This window comes from Gadus chalcogrammus, chromosome 4 (assembly GCF_026213295.1).
Source record: "Gadus chalcogrammus isolate NIFS_2021 chromosome 4, NIFS_Gcha_1.0, whole genome shotgun sequence".
Lineage (NCBI taxonomy): Eukaryota > Metazoa > Chordata > Actinopteri > Gadiformes > Gadidae > Gadus > Gadus chalcogrammus.
This window is the reverse complement of record NC_079415.1, coordinates 31,082,857-31,106,625: the sequence shown is the minus strand read 5'-3', so window position 1 is coordinate 31,106,625 and position 23,769 is coordinate 31,082,857. Positions and strand designations below refer to the sequence as shown.

At 44.3% G+C, this 23,769-nt stretch overlaps 1 protein-coding gene across 1 annotated transcript; it reads right to left on the bottom strand.

The window, feature by feature from the left end:
• Positions 1-193: 193 nt before the first annotated feature.
• Positions 194-18,828, bottom strand: LOC130381007 (zinc finger protein 62 homolog). Its single transcript, XM_056588427.1, is given in 12 exon segments — positions 194-1,755; positions 2,023-2,089; positions 4,277-4,560; positions 5,150-5,213; positions 6,060-6,340; positions 6,819-6,946; positions 12,900-13,025; positions 14,807-16,112; positions 16,365-16,431; positions 16,648-16,931; positions 17,531-17,664; positions 18,499-18,828. Coding segments are annotated over 11 exon segments (4,191 nt in total). The 5' UTR covers positions 17,622-17,664; positions 18,499-18,828; the 3' UTR covers positions 194-262.
• Between the last annotated feature and the right edge of the window lie 4,941 nt (positions 18,829-23,769).

The window sequence follows — 23,769 nt, the reverse complement described above, 5'->3', positions numbered from 1 at the left end:
ATGTGAACGTTTCCTATAAGAATCATGTACACCCATCGTCTCATTGACTGTATGCTTGGTAACTTTGCTGCCTGTATCTTCCACTGATCAAGCTCTACATTAAATCAAATATTTTTATGTCAGAAGTGTCCTAGAAATAAGTTATTCAACACAGACATCAATTAATAAAAACAGAAAGTGAATCGAAGTTGGAAGCGTTTAATCTTGATGAAAAGAAAAACTAAAAGCAGTAATTTCAACCAATACAGGACAGAGGTCTCAATCAAAGCGTCCCGTTACCCCGTGTCAAAGTGTGCTTGAGCATGTGCACACGCAAAGTGCTTGGGTCGCTGTAGCTGGCGTTGCACTGCAGACACACGCAGGGCTTCTCCCCGGTGTGAGTCCTCACGTGGATCTTCAGGTGGCTTGTCTGACTGAAGCGCTTTGTGCATTGGTCACACTTGTAGGGCTTCTCCCCGGAGTGAGTCAGCATGTGGTTCTTCAGGATGTAATTCTGACTGAAGCACATCATGCATTGGTCACACTTGTAGGGCTTCTCCCCGGTGTGAGTCCTCATGTGGATCTTCAGGGGCCCTTTCAGACTGAAGCACATCGTGCATTGGTCACACTTGTAGGGCTTCTCAGCGGAGTGAGTCCTCAGGTGGTTCTTCAGGGTGCTTTTCCGACTGAAGCGCTTCATGCATTGGTCACACCTGTAAGGCTTCTCCCCGGTGTGAGTCCTCATGTGGATTTTCAGGGGCCCTTTCAGACTGAAGCACCTCGTGCATTGGTCACACTTGTAGGGCTTCTCCCCGGAGTGAGTCCTCATGTGGGTCTTCAGGTGGCCTTTCTGACTGAAGCACTTAGTGCATTGGTCACACTTGTAGGGCTTCTCCCCAGAGTGAGTCATTGCGTGTTTATTCAGGGTGCCTTTCTGACTGAAGCGCTTCATGCAATGGTCACACTTGTAGGGCTTCTCCCCAGAGTGAGTCATTATGTGGTAATTCAGGGTGCCTTTCTGACTGAAGCACTTCATGCATTGGTCACACTTGTAGGGCTTCTCACCGGAGTGAGTCCTCAGGTGGTACTTCAGGTTGCATTTCCGTCGATAGCGTTTCGTGCATTGGTCACACCTGTAGGGCTTCTCGCCGGTGTGAGTCGACATGTGGCGCTTCAGGGTGCCTCTGTTACTGAAGCGCTTTGTGCATTGGTCACACTTGTAGGGCTTCTCCATGGAGTGAGTCCTCATGTGGCGCTTCAGGTGGTCTTTCAGACTGAAGCACTTCATGCATTGGTCACACCTGTATGGCTTCTCGCCGGTGTGAGTCGACATGTGTAACTTCAGGGTGCAGCCATGACTGAAGTGCTTCTTGCATTGGTCACACTTGTAGGGCTTCTCCCCAGAGTGAGTCCTCATGTGGACGATCATATTGGCATTGTTGGAAATAACCTTTCCACACAAGACACCGGGCCGGCCCTTGCGGCCGCCCTGATGCCCAGTCAGCTCCTCAAGGCGGACGAGCCTCACGCTGCAGTTCAGGCTCTTGGCCACGCTGTGGTCTGCGGACAGCGAGCTCAAGGCCTCCAGTTCTGACGCGGCAAAGAGGGTGTCATGGCCGTCCACCGCCAGTGAGCCCTCCCCTTGTCCGTAAACGCTCAGGATGCGCAGCTCTCCGCTGTGACTTGACATGTGGGAGGAGCCAGGGGCGCCCACACGCAGACTCTCCGAGGTGGCGCCGCGCTGCGTGCTGCAGTCTCTAATGTCATTGTCTTCTTCTTCAGAGAGGAAAACAGAGAAGAGAGAAAGTAATGTTTTAATTAATCATTTTCACAAAGGTATTCAGTATGTACTTTGTACACACTTGTGTATTGGAAGAATTATATTTGGACATTCTTTCTAACTTCTATTTGTTGATTATGCATTTTCCTTGTCGCCCTTTGGATGGTCAATGGTTAAAGGCTCCTGCTGAGAAGGTAGAATCTAGTACATTCTCAGTTTATAAAGGTTGTTTTTTTTGCATAGATGCAATGTGTATTACTAACCTACGGCGGGCATGCCTCCACCAATATCCTCTTCAACCTTGATTGAAATGGTGTCTGGGGTCTGCTGCTTTCCACATAAAGAAGGAAACACACAAAATAAATATTCTTTCATTTTCACAGAATAGTTGTCAATCCCCACTAACTACAGATCAGGCATTTTTACCCTGCCAAGCTGATAAAATCCCCCTTCGTCTCAGAGCTGGCTTTCTTGGTTCACAGGAGAAGGCAGGGCTACACACTGGAGGACTTTTTACAATGAATTGCAAAAAAAGAAATTTGATTCAAGACCCTCGCATTCAAGAATGAGTTCACATCCGAGTGTAGGCTAAAACGTTTACTAAATAATGGAAGGTGTGGGCTTGCTATGGGTGTGTTTTGGAGTTGTAACAGAGGAAGCCTCTCTTTTGGATGGTGAATGTGAAGATGATTTCCAACTAGGGTTGCCGCGGTATACGGTATTACCGCGGTAATAATACAGAGGTTTTTTTTGTTTTTTTTCATTAATAAAATACAAAATCAGTAAAAATGAATAATATAATTATAATTAAGAAAATAAAAATGTGTAGAATAGGCCACAGTTCTGCTCTGTGCGGAAGAGAATTGGCCCGCCGAGAATTGGCGTGCTTCCTTACAAGAGCGGTAACCATAGCAACGCCGCTAAGCAAACCCTGCGAAGCCCAATCCCTACGTGAGCTCCCCGTGCTACGGCCATCCGGAGAAGCACAGAGCTTTTGGACGTGATATTATGATGTATACAATTATATTATACTGTTATATATTTAAGCAATAGATCACGCCAGGCTGTGGTATGTGCTCATTATACCACTGTTAAGGGGCGACCCCCTTCACAGTGGTATAATAAGCTTGATATGCTTTCGTTAGTCTCTCCATCGCCTTGCTCACTCCCGGAGTAACAACATTTACACGCTCTCCATCATCCAACATATGTTTTACTTTGTAACTGTTTCTACTTCCAGGCACGGAGTGATATGCAAACTTTCACAAAACAGGGCTCCAGACTAACTTTTTCCTTGGGTGCACTGGTGCGCCTAAATTTTTAATTTGGGTGCACCAGCACGTATTTATGGTGCACCCAAGTTTTGGGTTGTTGAGGGGGGGGGGGGGGGGGTTGGACCGTGCCTGCCTTGCGCTGAGTTGTTGACGGGGGGGGGGGGGTTGGACCATGCCTGCCTTGCGCTGAGTTGTTGAGGGGGGGGGCAACCGGGCAGCTGCGACGGTTGCACAGTCGATATTTACGGCATTGATTAATAATATTTTGACCATTAAATAAATGCCTTAGACAAATGACGAATCTGTATCTCTCATAAAGAATATCGTCAGACAATGCCAAGGGATCGGTTCTGTCCCGAAAAACACTCTGTCTCCGGAGAGACGCGTGTACGATAAGTGCGCCGAGGTCCATGGGAACACCCACAAATGGTGACGCCATTATCGGAGGAGGGGCTAGGGAAGCTGCGCACGCCGATATAAGTAGCCGATCTCCGGGTAGACTCGCTGAAAAGCTGCTCCCGACCAGGTTTGGTTGCGAGCGTAAGTCACCAATGGTGATACAGCGACGCTTAAAGAGATCGACTTTCATGGTACAGCTAACCCAGGCTTTCAGCTCAACATACCTCGCTAACCCTCTAATCGAGCTTCGCAGTACAGGGCCCTGGATTGGGCTTCGCGGGTTTGTTTACCGGCGTTGCCATTGTTACCGGTCTTGCGTGTTCCAACGGCTTATTAGGTATCTAATAAATCGCTGTCTAATAATCAATACTTCATTCACTGCCTCTCCCGTGGTCATTGCAATATTATGAATAGACTGCTCTGTAAAAAAATAAAAATAATAAAAATTATACCAGATACATTTTCAGTCGCACCGGTGCGCCCAAATGAAATATTTGGTCGCACTACCCCGAATTCTAGGCGCATGTGCGCCCAAATTAGGCGCACTCTGGAGCCCTGCAAAATGATCGGGCGTCATAGCAGTTACGTATACGCTCATTATACAACAGTTGGGAACCAATCAGATCGCTGGATTTAGGTCCCCCGTTGTATAAAGAACGTTATAAGACGCCGAGAATTGGCGAGCTGCCAGCCGCTGTCACCGAGTGTGAGAGGAGAGTTGACGGAGAAGATGGCGGTTGATCTAGTTTCAAAGTTAATACCATTTATACCAATAATACCGGTGTTGACACGAGTATATTACTCGGTGTGAAAATATCCAAACCACGGCAACCCTATTTCCAACCTGCACACTCAGCTCCTTGCGGCAGACCAGCCGCTCGCCGCGCTTCAGGTTCTTGGCCACGCTGTGGTCCGCAGACAGCGAGTACAGGGCCTCCACTTCTGACGCAGTGAAGAGGGTGTCATGGCCGTCCACCACCAGCGGGCCCTCCCCTTTTCCGTAGACGCTCAGAATCTTCAGCTCCTCACTGTGACTGGACATGTGGGAGGAGCCAGGGGTGTCCACACCCAGAATCTCTGAGGTGGCGCCGCGCTGGGTGCTACGGTCTCCAAAGGCATCGCAGTCTTCTGCAGAGGGAGAAAAAAAGGAAAAAGCAATTGTTTTGATGCATTATTTGCATAAAGGGAGGCATTGTGTATTTGTACACATGAAAGAAACTCCTTAAATGTATGCAACATTGACACAGAGGGTTTAAAATGTGTACTTCTGACAAAGATTCACAGTTTTGGAGAGGGACGTCTCCTCCAGCACCCTCCTCCCTAGACTCAAAGCTCAAGTGGTTGGCCAGGTTAAGGACAATCAACGAACACCAGCGCAAAATGATCTGAGCACAACATGACATGCGAGGCAAGCACAATAATTCAATTTCGACACTAATAAGCAACAACGCGTCATTCCCTCTAAGCTGATCAGCCAACATTCATACATTATGAATTCAGTGATGTTTGAGAATGATAAACCAGCTCATGTGGTATCCGTCTTGAAACCCTTCTGGGCTCTTGACTGATTCCATCTTTGAAATGCAACTCCCAAGTTTGACTCGTGTTTTAGCAGGGCGCTTGTCATGACGCTTTTCTTTTTAGCGTAGGCAGAAACGAGTACATTCTCAGTTGATCCAGGTCGATTGCTTGCATAGATGCAATGTGTATTACCAACCTGCGGCGGGCAAGCCTCCACCAATATCCTCTTCAACCTTGATTGAAATGGTGTCTGGGGTCTGCTGCTTTCCACATAAAGAAGGAAACACACACAAGACATATTCTTTCATTTTCACAGAATAGCTGTCAATCCCCACTAACGACACATTAAGCATTTTTACACTGCCAAGCTGGTTCGGTCGCGGCTTGGCACGCCCTGCAATTTCAATGTCTTTCCTGTGTAAAACCAAGGGGGTAAAATCCCCCTTCGTCTCAGAGCTGGCTTGCTTGGTTCACAGGAGAAGGCGGGCCTTCACACGCAGAGTAGGACTCTTTTCGCATGCAAGAATGAGTTCACATCTGAGCGTAGGCTAAAACGTGATTAACTATTTACAAGTGCAAAAATGCCGAAATATTCTTTATTTTGCTAACCACTTTGCTGACGAAGCATTGTAAGGAAAGTTTGCCTGGTACTTTCTCTTAGATCAACAATCTTACGCCTTCTTTAAATGAGACTGCATAACCTTCTCTCCCATGATGGTCAGCAGCTCGCGAATTTCACCGTCTCTCCAGTTACAACTATTCATGTTTATATCGCTGCATCGTCTCTGTTGTAGAGACAATGCAGCAACACCTCTGACCAAGCCTCGCCCCTAGAACCGCTAAGCTGTCTTATCGCATTTACATAAAAATCAAACCTCCAATATGTGTAGGGTCAGAGAGGGTTAATAGGGGTGCGAAATAAAGCCCGTAAATTACCTCGGTCAGTGTAAAGGCGCGGATCACACAGGGGGAAAGTTGGGCACAAGACGGGCATATTTGGCAGTGTAAAAACGTTTACTGAATCATAAAGGTGTGGGCTTTCTATGGGTCTGTTTTAGAGTTGTAACAGAGGAAGCCTCTCTTTTGGATGTTGAATGATTTCCAACCTGCACACTCAGCTCCTCGCGGCAGACCAGCCGCTCGCCGCGCTCCAGGCTCTTGGCCACACTGTGGTCCGCAGACAACGAGTTCAGGGCCTCCACTTCAGACGCGGTGAAGAGGGTGTCATGGCCGTCCGTCGCCAAGGGGCCCTCCCCTTTTCCGTAGACACTCAGAATCTTCAGTTCCTCGCTGTGGATGGACATGTGGGAGGAGCCAGGGGCGTCCTCACCCGGAGTCTCTGAGGTGGCGTTGCGATGAGTGCTACAGTCTCTAAAGGCATCGCAGTCTTTTGCAGGGGAGAAAAAAAGGAAAATCTATTGTTATGATACATTATTTGCATAAAGGGAGGCATTGTGTATTTGTACACATGATATAAACTCCTTAAATGTATGTTACATTGACACAGAGGGTTTAAAATGTGTACTGCTGACAAAGATTCACAGTTTTGGAGAGGGACGTCTCCTCCAGCCCCCTCCTCCCTAGACTCAAAGCTCAAGTGGTTGGCCAGGTTAAGGACACTCAACGAACACCAGCACAAAGTGATCTGATCACAACATGACATGCGAGACAAGCGCAATAATTATATTTTGACACTAAAAAGCAACAACGTGTCCTTCCCTCTAAACTGATCAGCTAACATTCATGCATTATGAATTCATTGATGTTTGAGAATGATAAACCAGCTCATGTGGCATCTGTCTTGAAACCCTTCTGGGCTCTTGACATATTCCATCTTTGAAATGCAACTCCCAAGTTTGACTCACTTTTAAAATGGGGCTGCAAAGACTTTAAGGATGGCTGTGTGCCTACAAATATGCGTTTCCAGGTGTTCTTTCTGGCAGGCAACATCACTTGAGAGAAGCTGCTGAATGTAAGCACTTGATGAGCTGGCCTGCGTAGAGACAACAAAGTAAAATCAGTACTCAATTTTTTACATTGCATATAGTCCAGGTGCAAGTTGTAAGAAGATATAAGATAAGCATGTTAGTGAATTACATTAGCCTAATACTTAAAATGAGTTCTATGAAATGATATTACATCCTTGATTTGTTTACATATTTTATAGTTCATCTCATCAACTCAATACCATGACATCAAGCTCTGCAGAAATCTGCTAATAACCCTTTGATTTGAATCAGGTGTGAAGGGGAAAACATGCCTATGATAGTGCGTTCCAGGTACACTTTTCTGCCCGTAAATAACCAGCTAGAACCAATAGTATCTGTCTTAGTCCTGCATGACGGAGGCGTAACTTGCAGTAGGAGGCGTAACTTGTAGTCTGAGGCGTAACTTGTAGTGGGAGGCGTAACTTGTAGTAGGAGGCGTAACTTGTAGTCGGAGGCGTGTCTAGTACTTTTCTAAATCGCGGAAGTGATATGTATGCATCATTGGTGCGCGGGTACATAAATGACCGCAACTCGGACCTCAAATATTTGGCCTTATATAAAAATAATGCACCCGACCCGCTCATTTAAAAATATGCTCCTGATTAGATTAATCTTGATATGCTCTTGATTAGCTTAATCATACCCTTACTTGAAACTGACATCCCTGAGTCATATGCATTTAAGAAAATAAGCCTATTACAATTTTACAATGACATGTAATGCATAGCAGTTTAACGTGGGGAACCTGCTTAAGTTTAGCCTACTTTATCCCTTTAACAAAAAGACAGCAGATTAATAATTCAAAGAATTTCATTGAATACATTTTGTTATTGATCGCTTGCTGCATGTTTTCAAGGTCCTGCATGAGATAGAAAACAATGAATTAAAATAAATATAAATATTATGATAGAAACAAGACAAGAACAATGTCACTAACAGGAGGATAGTTATGATAAAGCCTTCATATTATAGCGATCACATTACAAGCCTTCATTTTATATATATTTGCCGGTCTTCAATACATGGATTTCTCAGGTACGTCATCACTGTTGCACTGTGCAAACTCGGGGCAGAAAGAAGCAAGCAACATCTACTAGCCTGTAGAGTATAGAGCATTTTGTGACTGTTCAGTGTGCATCTCAAACGTGTGCATCGAACTAACTTCACCAAGGTGGTGAAAGCTGGGGTTTAGACGTGCCTGAAACACTGGACGTGCCTGAAACACCTCCCAAGGAAGGCGCCCAGTGGGCATCCTTACCAGATGCCCGAACCACCTCAGCTGACTCCTTTCTAAGTAAAGGAGCAGCGGCTCTAATCCGAGTTCCTCAAGGATGGCTGAGCTTCTCACCCTATCCCTAAGGGAGACGCCAGCCACCCTTCTGAGAAAACTCATCTCGGCCGCAAAATGCAATTTGCATAGGCTAAAATATGCATAGGTGAGGTTTTCAAAAGACATTTTCTCGAAATCGGCCTGTGACCTTCAGCACTCACTGGAACGGCTGGCGGCCGAGTGTGAAGCGGCTGGGATGAGGATCAGCACCGCTAAATCTGAGGCCATGACTCTTAGCAGGAAACCGATGGATTGCTTACTCCGGGTAGGAAATGAGCCCTTAGCCCAAGAGGAGTTCAAGTACCTCGGGGTCTTGTTCGCGAGTGAGGGTACTATGGAGCGTGAGATTGGCCGGAGAATCGGAGCAGCGGGGGCGGTATTGCGTTCGCTTTACCGCACCGTTGTAACGAAAAGAGAGCTGAGCCGCAAGGCAAAGCTCTCGATCTACCGGTCGATCTTCATTCCTATCCTCACCTATGGTCATGAGGGCTGGGTGATGACCGAAAGGACGAGATCACGGGTACAAGCGGCCGAGATGAGTTTTCTCAGAAGGGTGGCTGGCGTCTCCCTTAGGGATAGGGTGAGAAGCTCAGCCATCCGTGAGGAACTCGGATTAGAGCCGCTGCTCCTTTACTTAGAAAGGAGTCAGCTGAGGTGGTTCGGGCATCTGGTAAGGATGCCCACTGGGCGCCTTCCTTGGGAGGTGTTTCAGGCACGTCCAGTGGGGAGGAGACCTCGGGGAAGACCCAGGACTAGGTGGAGAGATTATATCTCAACACTGGCCTGGGAACGCCTCGGGATCCCCCCGTCAGAGTTGGTCAATGTGGCCCGGGAAAGGGAAGTCTGGGGCCCCCTGCTTGAGCTGCTCCCCCCGCGACCCGACCCCGGATAAGCGGACGAAAATGAGATGAGATGAGATTTTCTCGAAATCTATACAGTAAAATCTCATGGTTACTTGTGTACAAGTAGTCAGTATAACACTTAGTATGGTCATATCAGTCAATGCCAGAACTTATGTATAATTTTGTCTATAGCTCACTTCAAAGTGCCAACATAATGCAATTTGCATAGGGCAAAATAGGCATAGGTGAGGTTTTCAAAGGACATTTTCTCAAAATCTATCGTTTTTGTAAGAATTATGGCTGTTGAGGATAAACACATACAAAGAGTTTGCATTGCAGAGTTTGCAGATATTGCATTGTGGTTATAAGTTGAAGTCAAGTGTAGACGAGTTCTTGCAGTGAGTGATATGACCATACTGAGTGTTGTACTGACTATTAGTACACAAGGAACCATGTGATTTTACTGTATAGTTTTGGAGAAAATGTCCTTTGAAAACCTCACATGCATATTTTGTCTGTTAGACATGCATTATTTTAGCACTTTGAAGTGAGCTATAGACAAAATAATAGATAAGTTCCGGTACGGACTGACATGACCATAATAACCGTTTTGCTGACTACCTGTACACACGGAACCATGCGAGTTTACTGTATAGATTTTGAGAAAATGTCCTTTGAAAACCTCACCTATGCATATTTTGGCCTATGCAAATTGCATTATGGTTGGCACTTTGAAGTGAGCTATAGACAAAATAATAGATAAATTCCGGCACGGACTGACATGAACATACTAAGTGTTATACTGACTACTTGTACACAAGTAACCATGTGATTTTACTGTATAGTTTTGGAGAAAATGTCCTTTGAAAACCTCACATGCATATTTTGGCCTATGCAAATTGCATTATGTTGGCACTTTGAAGTGAGGTATAGACAAAATAATAGATAAGTTCCGGCACTGACTGATATGACTATACTAACTGTTGCCCCGACTGCTTGTACGGAACCATGTGATTTTACTGTACAGATTTTGAGAACATATCCTTTGAAAACCTCACGTGCATGCTTGGTCTTTTGAAAACCCTTGTTTGTTGTGGACGTTTTCACGCCGATCTGGGGCCCGTTTCAGAAAGCAGGTTTGGTGAAAACTCTGAGTTAGTTAACCCTGAGATGAGGGAAACTCTGGTTTTTCAGTTTCACAAAGCCAGTTCAGCTTTACTCTGAGTCAGTTACCCTGGCAACATACTCCGTGAACCTAACCTGCTCGCTGGCAGGTTTTCTTCAACTAACCCCGAGTTTCTCCTGCTCTTAAGTTGAAGCCTGCAGACTGAAGGCAGTGGCAGACATGGCGTGTCCTTTTATTGTAGAGCCAGTTGATGTCGAGGCGCAGATACTTGGATGTTTTATCATTCCCTGATGAGTAGCTACCTGTTTGAGCGTTTCCGTTTCTCTGCATCATCAAAAATTTATATAAACAATATTCTCAGCTCTCACATTGCTCACATGACACATCGTGGACACGCTCTCAGTTCCGAGCAAATTCTTTGTATTGCACTTTGTTTTTTTGCCAACGGCAGTTTTTTGTATAACGTCGGTGATGCAGAGCATGTGTCCAAGGCCACTGTCTGTCGGGCTGTCCAAAATGTGACACTTGCACTGAAACGGCTACTATGCACGTTTGTAGTGTTCCCAAGTCACAGACCCACCAGACTTCTCAAAGAAGAGTTCCACAGAATTGCAGGTATCAGTCTAAGCAGTAATTCATTTATGTTATAAAGCTTTGAGACTTGAAGCACTAATCAGTCAATTTGATATATAGGGTTTCAAGGTGTGATTGGCTGCATAGATGGCACTCACATTCCTATCATAGCTCCTTCAATAAATGAAGGAGATTATGTGAATAGGAAATCTGTCCACAGCATTAATGTACAGATAGGCCTAAATAGTAGCCTTTAACATTCCAAATGAAATATGCTTCACTATACAGCTAATTACTGTTCTCCACTGTGAAGATCATATGTGACGCAGCCCACATGATAAATAATGTGGAAGCGAAGTGGCCTGGGTCTGTGTATGACTCACGAATGTTTCGTGAGTCTACACTGAGTGCCAGATTTGCCCGTGGTGAGTTTATATATATAGTTTATATATCCAGTATATAGTTATATCCTATGATCAATATTTTGTTTCCTCCTATTACAACTGAAACAATAAAGTGTATCTTGTATAATCATAGGAGAGTTTGATGGTTATCTACTCGGAGACAGAGGGTACCCCTGCCAGCGCTATCTGCTGACCCCTTACCCTGACCCTGACCCTTGCCCACAGCAACACTACAACTTGGCTCACTGCAGGACACGAGCCAGAGTGGAGATGACCATCGGCATACTCAAGTCCCGGTTCCAGTGCCTTCGAAGGCTCAGGGTCACCCCAGAAAGGGCTTGTGACATTATAGTGGGATGTTTGGTTCTCCACAACATTGCCACTATTAGAGGAGAACAATGTCCTACTCTTTCCCCCAATGATCCAGATAATAATCCTGACCCCCCTGCTGATGCACGAGATGGAAGAGCTGTTAGAGACATGATATGCTTCAATCATTTCTAACTGACTCTGCCTTTTTTCTGTTGGCTATAATGGAGGTCAAATTTTAAGATAACCAGAAAACACAAATTTGGAGACTTGTATAAAAGGCATTTAGGTGTTGCTTTCATATAGACAATATTAAATACTGGCAGTGTTGGGATTTTTCTTTGTTAAGCAGATTTCCCTAATTGCTTAATTATATCTATCACATGTTGAATGCAGCCACTAAATGCTGTTTAATGAGGGCAGGCTAAACAACATCACAATTGCTTGTACTTAAATTATACCTTATCTGTTTGAACTACATTTTTATAGTTCATTTTTAGTTGCAGCCAAGTCCGTTTGGGGCCTGTTGGGTTGCACCTGTGCGCATAAACACACATATGGAATATAATTGTTGAATAAGTGGAACATTCAAGCGAAAACATTTTATTTTTCTCAAATACTCTGACTCGGTCAGCTATTTTTTTCCACGCGAGCTCCCGCTTTTTGGCAGCTGCCATAGTATTGCTTTTTAGTAAAAAGATATGCTCGCTTTCTGCATATGCAGTCATTAAGATTTGCAACTCCGCTGGGGAGAAGTAGGAGGATCGAGGCTTGTTAGTACTTGTTGCCATGGTGAATCATGTTATCTGTGTTCCATTGATGAGGGCTTTTTATATCCTCATGCACGAGCTTCACTCAAGAGTTACCTTGACTCAGAGTTGATTGGACTAAGCGTTATCACCTGTTCTGAAACCGAAAATTCAGAGTTTTGCAGCTCAGAGTTGGTCAACCTAGAGTTAAGGTTTTAACTTAGAGTTTGTTGAACCTGCTTTCTGAAACGGGCCCCTGGTAGCGTTCGCAGCGATCCACACAAACGCACAACCGTAGGTGAAGGCTTTTATTTTGAAAACGTTGCGAGATACCACACAAAGGCTGTTGTTCAGAGTAGAGGCGCACGAAGATTTTGTGTGACGGCTGGCTTAACCGCGGATGGACGAATGATGGCTCACTTGACCGCAGTGCCATGTTTTAGTCCGCTGTCCTTTCTTTAATAGGTCCATGGTATTTACACACATAACTGATGCTATTTACCTTTACGTTAGCTATAGTAACTTGACTGTTAGTTGTAGCGCTAATGCTAAAGCAACATTATAATGTTAACAAGGTAACCATATGCAGTAAAGCAACACAATGATATGGCGTTAGTTAACTTACTTTTTCGAGGTTTTGTACATCCAAACACTGAGCAACTGCGATGCTTCGCTCGTTTGCAAGCAACGGTGTCTCTCAAGGAAAGAGACGTCGTAACTCGATTTCTCATGGGCCGTCGGGACAAATAATCTGGGCGGGCAAAATAAGAGAAAGGGGAGGTAACCTTTCCCCGTAATTTCATATTTTTTTATTGAACATGGTTTAAAATAATTCTAACCAAAATAACGAGCATTAAAAAAATCCTAAGCAATAAATCATACAGTTAAATTATATATTTTTTTAATTATGATGATCAGCTCGTATGTTAAAAGAAATCAAAGCTTTTGGACCAAACAATAACACAAAATTTCAACAGATTAACCTGCTCCAGCTCATAACAATTCATTATTTTTCTCTGAAGGTTCTTTTTAGTTTTGATATAGTGGTACATTTTAAGCCTTTTGCATTGGTTCAAAGTTTCCCTCTGGCTTAGGAACTTTCCACACACACACACACACACACACACACCTCAACTCATTGTAGTAATTTGGAGCTGATTGGACAATTCAGCCAATGAATCAAATAGGCTACCTCCCTCAGCAGCATTCGTGCATTGCGCAACATGACTACATGCAGAGAGAAGTGATAGATAGTTAGCAGAGAGTCGTAAAAGCACTTTCTACCCATTTCAATGGAGCAATTGGACTCCTCATGCAAGGTTATACTGAAAAGGAACAAGTAAATTACATATTAATGAAGTCATTTGGCATGTAGCATATAAAAAAAAAATTATACAACGGTCCCAAACAGCATTTGAAATTGACCTTGAGACTCCGGTAAAACACTATAGGACATTGACCATGATATGCCTCAATATCAGAATAACAACCATGGGTCTAATAGCAATGGCTAGTGGAATGAAAGTGAAAGCAGTGTAAGCTTGTCCAGGCCCTGCAAGTCAGGATGTAGGCTAAGAATCAGAATACATTTTTAGCTAGTGGGCATCCCAGAAACCTATCCTATATTTTCTTGGGGACGACCCCCGTCCATTACTGCACCCCACCCACGAATTGGATCACCAGCCACCGCTGCTGTAAACAGGGAGTGAAGGGGGACCAATGCTAGGAATCTTCTGACTCTGTCCCGTTAGAATAATGCTGCATTCTAGAGGAAGGACCGGCATAAACTGAGCATCACTGATATCTAGACACTTAACCAGGGACCTTTTATAATGGATCATCTTCAACCATTATCGCCTATTATGATACAATCCATCCAAGGTAGTAAGCATTAAGCTCACAGAATGGAAAGGTAAGTGGAATGAACACAATCATGTATAATGTGGGGTTCAATCGCAGTCTATTTCACAAGTGAACTTTGCAGGCTTTTTGTAATAACAAAGATAATGACAATGTTGTGGCAATGTCAAGCATAACTTTAATATACAAATTATATGAACCCTGTTTGAATAATTTGACAATATCAATGAATTTCTATGCATTCTCCCTGGACCTAGAGATACCTCCCGCCCTCTCTAATTGAAAGGTGTTTAGATAGTTTGCATTTGCCACTGTGGGCACCAAGTTTGATACTCAGGCCAATCCACAGGCTTCTTTGTTGTGCCCCTCCCCCTGACCTTTGTTTCCTTTGTATTTACCCACGATGTGAACGTTTCCTATAAGAATCATGTTCACCCATCGTCTCATTGACTGTATGCTTGGTAACTTTGCTGCCTGTATCTTCCACTGATCAAGCTCTACATTAAATCAAATATTTTGCTGTCAGAAGTGTCCTAGAAATAAGTTATTCGACACAGACATCAATTAATAAAAACAGAAAGTGAATCGAAAGTTGGAACGTTTAATCGTGATGAAAAGAAAAACTAAAAGCAGAAATTTCAACCAATACAGGACAGAGGTCTCAATCAAAGCGTCCCGTTACCTCGTGCCAAAGTGTGCTTGAGCATGTGCACACGCAAAGTGCTTGGGTCCCTGTAGCTGGCGTCGCACTGCAGACACACGCAGGGCTTCTCGCCGGTGTGAGCCCTCATGTGGAGCTTCAGGCCGGAACCATGACTGAAGCGCATTGTGCATTGGTCACACCTGTAGGGATTCTCCCCGGAGTGAGTCCTCATGTGGGTCTTCAGGGTGCCTTTCAGACTGAACCGCTTCGTGCATTGGTCACACTTGTAGGGCTTCTCACCGGAGTGAGTCCTCAAGCGGCTTTTCAGACTGAAGCCCTTTGTGCATTGGTCACACCTGTAGGGCTTCACCCCGGAGTGAGTCCTCATGTGGATCTTCATGTAGTATTTCCGACTGAAGCACATCGTGCATTGGTCACACTAGTAGGGCTTCTCCCCGGAGTGAGTCCTCATGTGGGTCTTCAGGTGGCCTTTCTGACTGAAGCGCATCTTGCATTGGTCACACTTGTAGAGCTTCTCCCTGGAGTGAGTCCTCAGGTGGCGCTTCAGGTTGCATGTCCGACTGAAGCGCATCGTGCATTGGTCACACCTGTAGGGCTTCTCGCCGGAGTGAGTCATTATGTGGTCTTTCAGCGTGCCTTTCATACTGAAGCCCTTTGTGCATTGGTCACACCTGTAGGGCTTCTCCCCGGAGTGAGTCCCCATGTGGATCTTCAGGGTGCATTTCCGACTGAAGCGCTTCACGCATTGGTCACACTTGTAGGGCTTCTCCCCGGAGTGAGTCCTCATGTGGATCTTCAGGTAGTATTTCCGACTGAAGCGCATCGTGCATTGGTCACACTTGTAGGGCTTCTCACTGGAGTGAGTCCCCATGTGGATCTTCAGGTTGCCTCTCCGACTGAAGCGCTTCACGCATTGGTCACACTTGTAGGGCTTCTCCCCAGAGTGAGTCCTTTTGTGGACGATCATATTGGCATTGTTGGGAATAACCTTTCCACACAAGACACCGGGCCGGCCCTTGCGGCCGCCCTGATGCCCAGTCAGCTCCTCAAGGCGGACGAGCCGCACGCTGCATTTCAGGCTCTTGGCCACGCTGTGGTCAGCGGACAGCGAGTTCAAGGCCTCCAGTTCTGACACGGCAAAGAGGGTGTCATGGCCGTCCACTGCCAGTGGGCCCTCCCCATGTCCGTAAACGCTCACGATGCGCAGCTCCCCGCTGTGACTTGACATGTGGGAGGAGCCAGGGGCGTCCACACGCAGACTCTCTGAGGTGGCGCCGCACTGCGTGTTGCAGTCTCTGATGTCATTGCCGTCTTCTTCAGAGAGGAAAACAGAGAAAGAGAGAATGTAATGTTTTTAATTAATCATTGTCAGAAAGGTATACAGTATGTACTTTGTACACACTTGTGTATTGGAAGAATTATATTTTGACATTCTTTCTAACTTCTATTCGTTGATTATATATTTTCCCTGTCGCCCTTTGGATGGTCAAGGGTTAAAGGCTCCTGCTGAGAAGGCAGAATCGAGTACATTCACAGTTTATCACGGTTGCAATGTGTATTACTAACCTACAGCGGGCATGCCTCCACCAATGTCCTCTTCAACCTTGATTGAAATGGTGTCTGGGGTCTGCTGCTTTCCACATAAAGAAGGCAACACACAAGACAAGACATATTCTTTCATTTTCACAGAATAGATGTCAATCCCCACTACCGACAGATTAGTTGGGCATAAGACGGGCATAGTTGGCAGTGTAAAAACGTTTAGGTGTGGGCTTTCTATGGGTCAGTTTCAGAGTTGTAACAGAGGAAGCCTCTCTTTTGGATGGTGAATGAGAAGATGATTTCCAACCTGCACTCTCAGCTCCTCGCGGCAGACCAGCCGCTCGCCGCGCTCCAGGCTCTTGGCCACGCTGTGGTCCGCACACAGCGAGTTCAGGGCCTCTACTTCTGACGCCGTGAAGAGGGTGTCATGGCCGTCCTCCGCCAGTGGGCCCTCCCCTTTTCCGTAGACGCTCAGAATCTTCAGTTCCTCGCTGTGGCTGGACATGTGGGAGGAGCCAGGGGCGTCCACACCAAGAATCTCTGAGGTGGCGTTGCGCTGAGTGCTACAGTCTCCAAAGGCATCGCAGTCTTCTGCAGAGGGAGAAAAAAAGGAAAAAGTATATTTGCATCAAGGGAGGCATTGTGTATTTGTACACGTGAAAGAAACTCTGAATGTATGCAACATTGACACAGACGGTTTAAAATGTGTACAGCTGACAAAGATTCACAGTTTTGGAGAGGGCCGTCTCCTCCAGCACCCTCCTCCCTAGACTCAAAGCTCAAGTGGTTGGCCAGGTTAAGGACACTCAACGAACACCAGCGCAAAATGATCTGAGCACAACATGACATGTGAGACAAGCGCAATAATTCTATTTTGACACTAAAAAGCAACAACATGTCCTTCCCTCTAAGCTGATCAGCTAACATTCATACATTATGAATTCATTGATGTTTGAGAATGATAAACCAGCTTATTTGGCATCTGTCTTGAAACCCTTCTGGGCTCTTGACTGATTCCATCTTTGAATGCAACTCCCAAGTTTGACCCGTGTTTTAGCAGGGCGCTGGTCATAATGCTTTTCAAGAGGACCAGGCTTTTTAGCGCAGATATAATCTAGCATCAGCCTAGAATCTATGCTGCCTAGAATCTACTACATCAAAGAAAAAAAAAAAATGAGGAAAGTACATACCGTCACTTTTAAAATGGGGCTGCAAAGTCTTTAAGGGAAGCTTTGTGCCTACAAATATGCGTTTCCAGGTGTTCTTTCTGGCAGGCAACATCCCTTCAGAGAAGCTGCTGAATGTAAGCACTTGAAGAGCTGGCCTGCGTAGAGACAACAAAGTAAAATCATTACTAAATTTTTTACATTGCATATAGTCCAGGTGCAAGTTGTAAGAAGATATAAGATAAGCATGTTTAGTGAATTACATTAGCCTAATACTTAAAATTATTTCTATGAAATGATATTACATCCTTGATTTGTTTACATATTTTATAGTTCATCTCATCAACTCAATACCATGACATCAAGCTCTGCAGAAATCTGCTAATAACACTTTGATTTGAATCAGGTGTGAAGGGGGAAACATGCCTATAATAGTGCGTTCCAGGTACACTTTTTTGCCCGTAAATAACCAGCTAAAACTGTGAGTACAAGAGGGTAGAAGACTGTGAAAACATGGGCTGCCTCGAACGCACCATATGTATTTAGGGTGAATTTAACAGGTCATAAATGATCGCATCAGTAAAACGCTAGAACTACTGCGGTCCAGTGGCCGGTAAAATAGGTGTTTTCGTTTGTAGTATGGTGAGCAGACATTGTTAAACATTGCATTCCCTTGGTATCCAAGCAGTAGAGATCAGTGCCTGTACCCCCTTTGTTGAATTGTGCCCGTTCTCGTGTGATGCCCCTGGCTTGCTGAAGTGCACACTCGAGTTACAGTGTGTGTATTATAGGAATGAATGGGCGGCCATGTTTAGTCCGCTGTCCTTTCTTTAATAGGTCCATGGTATTTACACACATAACTGATGCTATCGACCTTTACATTAGCAATAGTAACTTGGCTGTTAGCTGTAGCGCTAATGCTAAAGCAACATTATAATGCTAACAAGGTTACCGTGTACAGTTAAGCAACACAATGATATGGCGTTACTTACTTTTTCGAGGTTTGTAGCTGAGCCGAGGAGAGTTGGTACTGATCCAGACTTGATTTTCAGACGTTGAGCAAGTCCAGCTCTGTATTGGCCCAAGTTGAGGAAGCAGTCGTCAACGGGACGGCCATGTGTTCCTGACCTCATCTTCTTTTTCTTTTATTTAGGCAGACTTGGCGCAGCTATGGCGTATTACTGCCCCCCACTGTTTGTTATTTCCCCCTAAACTTTAAATCCTTTTATATACTCCAATGATGTGGAGGTAGTCCATAAATTCCTTTGTTTTATCCACTGAATCCAGATTTAAAAGGGTGCGCATATTAAAAACTGATTCCCCAGTTGATTCAAGCCTCCGGTAAAGAGTCCTCCTTTGCCTGGAATAGCGCCCACACTGGAGAAGTACATGTTTTACAGTCTCTCTTTCTCCACACTCACACCTGCCATCTGGGTGTTTGCCAATCTTACATCTTTAAATTAATTGATAGTCAATAGGTCCTGAAGCTTGAGCTGCTTCTGCACGTTATTCCAGGACAACACAGTCTCACTCTTAGTCTGTCAAAATTCAGCACATCTTTTGAGATTTTGGCTTTAACGGCTGACGCAAAGGGTGTCCTTGTGCATCTTCATTCGACGCAGGTTTTTTTTTAACTCATTACAATGTAATCCCTCCACGGCGAACAGTGATAAGCGCATAACCCTAACCGTAACCCTAACCACCACTACCCTAACCCTTACCACTACCCTAATCCTATCTCTAACCGCTACTACCCGAACCCTAACCATTACTACCCTAACCCTAACCACTACTACCCTAACCCGTTTCGGGGCCAAATCAAATAACCAATCGGAGGAAATTGGTCAGATTTCGCCGTGGAGGGATTTGAAAGGGAGTTGAAAACCCCCTGTGTCGAATGAAGATGCACAAGGACACAGTTTTCGTCGGCAGTTAACGCCAAAAAAAAAAGCGTCGATTTTTGATGAACTCGCAGTGAGACTGTGTTGTTCAGGAAGACGGTGCAAAAAACTTAAAGACCTTGTTGTACCGTCATTGACGGAAGTCCGAGCGGTGATTGCATTGAGGAATTAAGCACTGGACCATGTCGACAGGGCCTCCGCTCCCCATACGCAGAAAATGCAGAGAGCGCAGGGCCTCAAGTTCCTGGGGGGGCCCCCAAAATTAAGGTTTCTAAAAAAGATATATAATAATTGTCATGATAATTATTACATTATTACATACCAAAATGTATATAAAATAGTTATGAACAGGACCACCGTTGTTTTTTCTTCACTGTGTAGGCCTACCCATCACTCAATTCGGCCAAATTACATGTTTTTTACCTAATGTATAAAAAGAGCACCCCCCCCCCGCTTCCCTGAAATGCAACAGCCTTCTATGGAGTTAGATTCATGCCAAAACCCCGCACACACGCAAAACGTGTTTTGCTCACACATAACGATTCACACGCACACAAAACGTGTTTTACTCACTCAAAATGATTCACACACACGCTCAGTGTGGTTTGCAAATACAAAACATCATTCACAAACTAAAGCATTTTGCTTCAGAAACAAATACAGTAGGCCTATGTTTTACACAAAGTACAAAAAAAAATCCTTCAAGTACACAAAACAATTCTACAAGTACGGAACACGAAAGCTGCGCGTGGATCGGAATGCATTTGCGCACGGATCGGATTGCATTTGCGTACGGAACAGCAAGGCGGAAAATTAGTGCCAAAAGTCACGTGACAAATAAATGTCCTGTTATTCACACTACACAACAGCAGGTGGCGGTGTTGAGTCAGTTTAAGGCCGCCAGGACGATCTTTTTTCTCCCCAAAATCTTTATTTGATGCCAAAACAGAGTGGCGACACTTCCATTGGACTCACCTGTTGGCCGCTCATTTTGTTCAATTTAATCTCCCAAACTAGCTTTTCTCCGTGTCGTACGATTCCGTGACAAAGGGGCGGCAAGTCGCATAGTATGGAGTTGAATCCACACACGTTTGGCCGGCATCAAATAAAGATTTTGGGGAGAAAAAAGATCGTCCTGGCGGCCTTAAACTGACTCAACACCGCCACCTGCTGTTGTGTAGTGTGAATAACAGGACATTTATTTGTCACGTGACTTTTGGCACTAATTTTCCGCCTTGCTGTTCCGTACGCAAATGCAATCCGATCCGTGCGCAAATGCATTCCGATCCACGCGCAGCTTTCGTGTTCCGTACTTAGAATTGTTTTGTGTACTTGAAGTATTTTTTTTTGTACTTAGTGTAAAACATACTGTATTTGTTTCTGAAGCAAAATGCTTTAGTTTGTGAATGATGTTTTGTATTTGCAAACCACACTGAGCGTGTGTGTGAATCATTTTGCGTGAGTAAAACACGTTTTGTGTGCGTGTGAATCGTTATGTGTGAGCAAAACACGTTTTGCGTGTGTGCGGGGTTTTGGCATGAATCTAACTCCATAGCCTTCAAAGCTCTCGTCTTATCACATCGGAGGCGGAGCATCCTTTCTCACCGCAGTTTTTTTTAACTGCCGCTCAGTAAAACACATCTACGGTCAATAATGGGACAAGAACGCTTGAGTGGCACATAGGGTGTCTTATGATGACTTGATTCGTGATTCTGCTGCCAGGAAAAGTCATTGTGCACCTTTGTAAAGCCGCCTGCAGCTGCTGAGAATGCACAGGCAATGGGGGGGGGGGCCTCCCTGAGCGATTTATGACCAATTATGCTTAGGGCCTCCAAAAGCTTAGCAGCGGCCCTGCATGTCGATGACAATACTGTAGCAACCCTGGACACTTTAAGAGTTTGTGTGTTGTGTATACTAATGTAAATTGTAGCACGTTATGCCAGTTGTGTTTTACTTTTAGCAGTTGTTCCTGCCTGCATTATTTGGAATGTGTTATGTGCCGGCAGGGTCAAAGTGTCCAATCTGTGTTCTTCCCTCCCGGTTTTCTTTCTGTCCCGCTCCCTATTGGCACCATCTATAGTTTCTCAGGGTTAAAATACCCAGTCAGTATTAGAATATCATTAAAGCCCATGAATCATACTCTAAATCAGGAGAATCATTGACGAGATAAAGGACTTGATAAGACACGATCCAAGCTGGTCATGACCTGAATCTCACTACAAAGTATACCAAAACAAAATCGAAATGTTTGGTTTTTCTTCAGTTTCAAACTATCGTGTTCAGGGAATCAATTGCCGACAACAGATCAGTAAGGTTCCAAAGGAGCAAAAAATATATAAAAATGTTGCATGCTTAAGTCAGGAAACTAAAAAACATGTAGAAAAGGGTATCTGAGGTTAAATACAAATAACCTTAATGTAATGGAATTCCTGTGGAAATGGCACATTTGAAAGTCAAAAGCAAATCCTGAAAGTAGGCCTGTACTGTATATTCCTATGTAAAGTACTTGGAGACTGATTGTGGACCTTGTGCATGGCTGGAGGATGACCAGGCTTCCAGGGCCCGTGGGCTGCCCGTGTTTCGGCTCTTAACTCAACTTCAATGCCGCTTAGGACAGGAAATGCTACATTTTTTGCCATTTTAAAAGCCATCAGCAATGAATGATGATGAGACGCTACATGATGAGACGGTTGCTACATCCCAACCAAATCATATTGATCAATGGGAAAAAAACGATCTATATATTACATCACATTTATTTTGCAGATGCTTTTGTCGAAAGCAACTTCGGTTATTGCATTCAACGATGAGGATAAAACCCATAAAGTGCAAGGATCATTAAAGTGCATACAACCTCATGAATGCACAAAGCAACTGCTTTTATGAGCTACACTCAATCTACCTTTTAGCCAATGTGCCATGTTTGCATGGCCCACTGGCACAAGTGTTCTGGTGGATGTTACCTGAACATTATTAGGCATTTCTTTAAACATTTTTGGTAATTTCCTGCAAGTGCTCGATTTGCGTGAATCTATTAAATCATATAATTATTTGAATAGTCGGTTATGGGTAGGGTTCAGTCTAAGAAGATTTAAATGGATTAGTTAAGGGGTATAGAGGGAGATCTGGTTGTTCAGTTTTTTACCTTCACTTTTACTTGGTGGTTTAGATCGACTTTGTTTTGGTAGTTGAGAGAGAAGTACCAAGGGTCCGACCACAATTACATTTATATTATATTTTGTAATGATTTGTCTGATATCATTGCAGTGGTCTGCTATATAATTACAAATAGCCAACAAAGCTCTGTGATCATCAAAATCGAGTATTCAACCAAGACGTGTTACTAGTCAAAACATTGAATGGGAGATAAATACCCAATAAAAGTCCTTACAACCCGTTTTCAAGCCATCAACAAAAAGCAAATTGGAAGGAAGGTGAATATTTGCAGACTTTATTTGTATACACTCCTGGGCGAGTGCCAATTTTACTATCTGGCCCTGGCGGACGCGTATGCAGCGAGACATCTCAGGCCTCATTGACTTTGTGGGAGACATGTCAACACGTTACATGAAGGATCAGGGGACAACTCTGGTTGTTATCTGTCCCCTTATCGGAAATAATATAGTAATATAATTTTCCTATTCTTAACCGACGGTGAAATCAAATAATCACATATTGTAACGTTGCTGCATGAGGACATCCATTTTATTGTTTTAAAAAGCTCTCTACATATTACACAGTGATGAGTGTGTGTGGTGATGGCTGGTTTTACCTGTGTGCATGGTTGATCAAACAGGTGTGCAGCCGCACCCAGTCCCAGAGTCTAAGCCGTTTGACTCGGGCCGGGTGTGGCTGCTTAAACCAGCCATTAACCAACGCTCCACACTTTAAACTGTTGGCCAAGCCCTGACACACTGGCCCAGCAGTCAAATTTGGAATTACAAGGGCTTCCTGGCTAATTAGTTTATTTTGCCTATACAATTAGAGAGTTGGAACATACTTCTTGGGTCGAAGTTAAAATAGACAGACAGAGAGAGAGAGCTGTACACCTTGCTAGTAATCAATCGACTCATTGACCGCTACACAAGGGAAACCAAAGGTAAGTGTCTTAAATACTGCATCATCATAATGTTATCAGAGAAGAATGGTACCATTAGAAGCAGCCTGCATTCATTCATTATTAATGAATATGTATTAAATAAAACCATCTGAATGATAATGATATCAAATATCACTACTTCTTTCAACTGCTTTATTAATATGGAGATGTTTTATTCAACTAAATCAAGTGAAGTGTAAGACGTAACGCAAGAAATTAGAGAAAATTTAAACTTCCTTTTCTATTATTTAGAAATGAATGCA